The sequence below is a fragment of the Plasmodium relictum genome, assembly GCF_900005765.1.
Source record: "Plasmodium relictum strain SGS1 genome assembly, chromosome: 4".
In the NCBI taxonomy this organism is placed as follows: Eukaryota; Apicomplexa; class Aconoidasida; order Haemosporida; family Plasmodiidae; genus Plasmodium; species Plasmodium relictum.
This window is the reverse complement of record NC_041682.1, coordinates 21,430-27,136: the sequence shown is the minus strand read 5'-3', so window position 1 is coordinate 27,136 and position 5,707 is coordinate 21,430. Positions and strand designations below refer to the sequence as shown.

At 17.0% G+C, this 5,707-nt stretch overlaps 1 protein-coding gene across 1 annotated transcript; it reads right to left on the bottom strand.

Moving 5' to 3' along the window:
* Window positions 1-3,283: 3,283 nt before the first annotated feature.
* Window positions 3,284-3,970, bottom strand: PRELSG_0400200 (hypothetical protein; the record flags this gene model as incomplete). Its single annotated transcript, XM_028680136.1, has 2 exons — window positions 3,284-3,449; window positions 3,639-3,970. 2 exons carry the CDS (start codon window positions 3,968-3,970, stop codon window positions 3,284-3,286), a joined length of 498 nt encoding a protein of 165 aa, XP_028531663.1.
* Between the last annotated feature and the right edge of the window lie 1,737 nt (window positions 3,971-5,707).

The following is a 5,707-nucleotide window of genomic DNA, read 5'->3' as shown; positions in this document are numbered from 1 at the left end:
AATCTATAAGGCAAAATAAAATTTAGAAAACAAGAAATTAGGATTGAATTTTATTTATTTAATTTTTAAAGCTTCTATTTTTAAAAAATTTATTATAGTTTATAAGAGAATTATTATTATATTATAATAAATTCCCAATTTTATTATAATCCTTATTAATGTAGCTTTAGGAAAATATTATAAGAAATTGAAAATATAAAAAATTAAAATAATTTATTTTTTTTTAAATTGAAATTATTGAATCTAGAAATTTTTAAGAATATAAGAAATTTCACCAAAAAAAATTTTAAATAAATATGATTTACAGAAAATCAATATATATAAAAATAATTATAGAAATAAATTTTAATATGATTTGAAAAAATATATTGTAGTGAAATATATTCTTTCCCAACAAAATGAATTAAAACAAAGCAAAACTTATACATTTATTATTTAATATGGGTTATTATATGCTAATTGACTATTCAAAGACTTTTATGGTATACTGAAAAATCAAATTAATAAATAACAAGTAGAGTAACCTCTACCAATTTTATTTATTTTATAATTACTTATCGAAGATAGTTGGTTAATAAAAAAATTGTTATTATCCTTCTACAAAAATAAAATGTGTTACCAGTCAGGAAAGTAGAAGTCAACCATGCACTGACTCTAGTTTAAAAAAAAAAAAAAAATAAAGTTATTTTTTTTTTGTTTGTTTATTTTATCGTATATACATCTTTGTAATTAAAAATAAAATTATTCTTTTTTTTTTGTCGGTTGACATTTGTTCAAATTAAAAAGAGAATTTTTAGTTACATGATAAACTTAAAGAATGAAAAAATATAATTTTTATGTTATATTCAATGTGTATATTTCGAGATAACATTGAATGAACTAGAGTTTAATCTTTGTTATTTGTTATAAATTTAATGTGTGTGTTTTTAATTAAAAGAATATACTTATTCTTTGTAAATAAAAACTCATTTTTTAAATATAAGAATATATCTGTTAAGAAATAAAAAATAATTTAATGAATAATATAAATATTATACATTATAAAAAGCTATTATATATGTAATAAAATAAGTATATATATATAAAAATCCGTATATTTAGTTATACATGCTCTCTATTAATTTGTTTGTTTAATACTCTGGTACAGTCATTAAACAGGCAATTAATAAATTAATAATATAGATAATTTTTATCTATTTATTCCATATAATATGAAAAAAATTATTTATTTAATATGAAGTTTACAATGATTTAATAGAAATGATTTTAACTTAATTTTTTTATTATTCTTAGTATATTAACTAATTTAAAAAAAAATTATTTCAAATATTTAAGGAAAATTGTTATCTATTTTTATTAAAATTATTCTCCAAAAATATTTATCACTTTATTTGCGCGTATATATATATATAAATTATCTTTAACATGAGCTATGTAGAAGTCTAAAATCAATCAATATTTTTTAGAACTTTAGATTTTAATTGTTTGATAAGTTTTATTGAGTATATAACTCTTTTCTATACTTTTATATAGCACTCAACGGACCATTAATTAGGTGTCTAGTACAAGTACATTCATATTCAATATATAAAAAAGTTAATAGTAACTTTTAATAGCCAAAGATATTATTAACCTTTTATAAAATAATAGTTAGTAATTCATTCGGAAAACGGCAAGTTAGACATGCGAATTCCTTAGTTTAAAAAAAAAAAAAAGAAATATATTACTTTTTTTTTATAATTTATTTTTGCTAAATATATAATTAGTCTTTATTATTTACGATTTACTATTGTTGGAAGTAAATTGACATATTTTCTTTTTTATTTTTTTGGATAATGAATGAATATATTATTTTTGGGAAGTACATAGAAATTAGTCAAATTGAATTAATTTTTAAGCAATAAAAAAAATTAAATTCAAAATTAAAAAGAAAAACAAAAAAAATTATGTTTCCGTTAATATTTAATTTTTGTGTGCTTTTAAAATACAATTAATAACTATAATTAAATTTATTTGTTTGTTTTAATTAATTATTTTATATAATCAATAATTTTAAGGGAGATTTAAATTTTTAATAAAACCTTAGGTATAATTTTATTAAAGTAAATAAATTCCTCTAAAACAATAATCGCTCGATCACTCAAATAACATGTGTAAAGTTTATGTATTAATAACATAAATATATTTTTAAAAATAATTAAAATCAGTAGAGACAGCTTTATAATCTCTTCACGAAAAAAAAGTAATTTATTTTATTTTTTTTTTGTTTATATTAATATAATATAAAAAAAATATAATTATATATAAAAAAAAATATATTCCCTAATACATAAATATTTAATGTACACTAATAAAAATGTGTAATAAAAAAAAACTAAGTATATTATCAAATGTCTCAAATAACTAAACATTTTAGTCATATTTGTGTCTTGTTAAATATTCAAAAAGGTTGATAATGCTATTTATCAGACATATGTATAAAGGTATGCTTATCTTATTCATTAGTAATTGAATAAGGATATATATTTCTTTTTCTTTTTACAATTGTATTGAAGTTTGAAATATAAAATAAGGAAAAATATTTTAATATTTTAATTCCTAATTTTAAAACAATAATTTTTTTATAGTTCTAAAATTTTGTAGAATATTTTATTTCTGTATTTTGGTATAATATTAAGTTGTATTTTAAAATGTACAAAAATAATAGAATTTTAAAAATAAAATTATTTTTTTTTTAAGTAAAGAATTTGAAAAAAAATAAAATATATAAAAAATATGAAAACAAAAAAAAAAAGATGTTTTTTTTATAAAAATAAAAAAATGAAGGATAATATAATTATAAACATTAAAAAAAAAAAATATATTATACTATATATGTAGTGATTTCAAAAACAAATTAATATGAAACTATGTTAAAAAAAAAAAAATTTTGCATTATTATAAAAAACTTAACTCTTTATATAAATGTTAAACAATATAATTTTTTTAAATTGAATAAAGAAAATAAATTGTAGGTATAAACCATTTTTAAAATAATAATAAGATAGCCTTTTAGTTTTTATTATTACATTGATATATATTAATGAAAAAAAAAAAGGTTGTAATACGTTACAACTATAATAAAATCATATATTAACAAAAAAAACAAAACAAAATTGAATTAAAGCATAATACCTTCTTTATATGTAAAATCATTAAATATATATAAAAAAAAAAATTAAAATACTGTATATTTTCAAGTAATTCTCCACGACATCTAATAAAAATATTGCTTTTTCTTCATTTATTTGCGATTTCGCTTAATTGATCTTGTTCTATTATTCCAACTGTTATTTGTTTCTTCATCTTCTATTATTAAGGTATCAACATAATTGCTACTCCCTTTTATTCTTAGTTCATACTGCCCATTTGCAACTCTTGAAGTTAATTCATTCTGAGATCTACATTTACTAAAAATTTTTTTTAGAATATCCTATATAATAAATTAAAAAATAAGATCAACAAATTTATTTTTATGTTAAAAATGTTTTAATTTACACATGTAGTTAAAAAAAAACTTGAAAAAAATATTTTTATTATTATGAATTTTAACTTTAAAAAAATACTTGTATAGAAAAACAAAAAAGAGAATGCCATACATAAGCCAAATGATGAAAAAATCTAGAGCTAGTCTTTCCATTGAATTTACACTTTTTTTGTGATGATATACTGTGGAATCACTTGTGCCATTGCATAATTGTAGAGCATTGTTACATAAATGTGTTGTACTGTTACACATTTGTGTTGTGTATGCATGGTTTGTATTATTTAGATTATTATCTGTATTGTTGAACATTTGTAATGTACTATTACATACTTGCTCTGCTAAGTTGCATACTTGTGTAGTAACAGTACACATATGTTGTTGAATGCTTCCCATATTTCTTGTGATATTAGTTATATTTGATGATGTAGAATTTAACTCCTGCATGTTTTTATTTGCTTATTGTAAAAAATACATTTATTCTCCTTGATATGAATTAGTCTGATTCAATATTGGCTAATTGTTTATACCTGATATTTCTAGGGAATGTACAGAAGCATTTTGTGCTAAACTAGTATTATTTATGTGTTGAATAGATACTTGTATAGTTGTGAAATTATATGATTAAGAATTTTCTTCGGCAATGTGAAATTTGTATATTTTTATGATATAAAAAAAAGAAAAAAAAGATTGATAACTTATTCTTAATTATTACTTTAGTATGATTTATAATATTTATGTTATTTTTAATATGATTGACGTTTCGAATTAAAAAAAAAAAAAAAGAAATTATAATAAATATCATAATGAGGTGAATAAGAGTTGATATATGAAAAGTAAAAAAATATTTTATAAATTTTTCATATGAAATTTATTCATATCCAAATACTTAAAAGCTTTATATAATATATTTAAAATATTTTGAGTTTAAGGTTTAATTGTTTAATGTTAAATAATGAATATTAATTACTGTAATTTTTTTTTTTTTTTCTTTAATTTCTATAAAAATATACTCTACTATAAATTTTTGAAAGTTAAATTTTTTTAAACCATCATTTATATTTAAATATTTTTATTTTTTTCTATTTTAAAAGCAATAAATGAAAAAGTTTTATTTTCTTTTATATATAAAACTAATATTATTAAAAATATTATTGTAAAAAAAACATTATTTTCTCTTTTTTTTTTGCATCTACATTCTTTAAAAATCCATTTATATTTATATACAATTATAAAAGAATATTTTTATTTCAACGATTTGTAAAGAAAAAATTTAAAAGAATTAATTTGTTTTAATCTTGTAATAGCATTTAAATATAATACATATGAAATTCATTACTTAATTTTAAAAATAAAATAGAAATTAAATATATGTTAACAAGAAATTGATATAAAAATACACTTTAGATTAATATATATTTTTTTTTTTCCTCCTCTTTTAACTAATATTTCAATGAATTTTTTTTCTTTTTTTAGTAATGTTTCGTTAACTACAGTTCTAACTTTAAATTTTCAAATTTCATCTTGAATATTAATATATTTTATTTACTTTATCATGATCAATTTTATCTTTTTTTTAGTTTTTAAATAACAAGTACGAACAGATTCAATGTTAAAAAATATAAACACTTTTTAAACCTGAAAAATATTTTTAAAAAATCATATATAAATTACAGAAAAATCTTAATGGTGATTTTGTAAAAAATTAAAAAAAAATTTAAATGTGAAAAGTAATTATTAAATATAAAATTCAATTTTTTTTTAGTAATGGAAATATTTAGTTTTAATAATAATAATATAAAATGTAATTTTTTAATTGAATTTAGATTTATTCATTTTTGTAATGTTTTAAGTATTTCCCAAGTATTAAATAAAATGTGAATAGGAAATGAATAATTGTTTTGATATTACAATATCAGTTAAATATTATTAAACTGTTTTAATTAACTTTCTGATAATTCATTTTAGTTACACTTTGTTAATTTCCTATATTCTTTATTCTCATTTAACTCCCATGTATATATTATTTATTTTTTTTTTTATTTATTGTTAACATAGTTTTTAGATATTCTTATAAATAAATAATGGAAACTTTAACTTCTTTTATTTTTTTTATATTAATTTTTATCAAATTCTTCATATAATATAAATAGTATAGATATATATATATATTTTAATTATTTT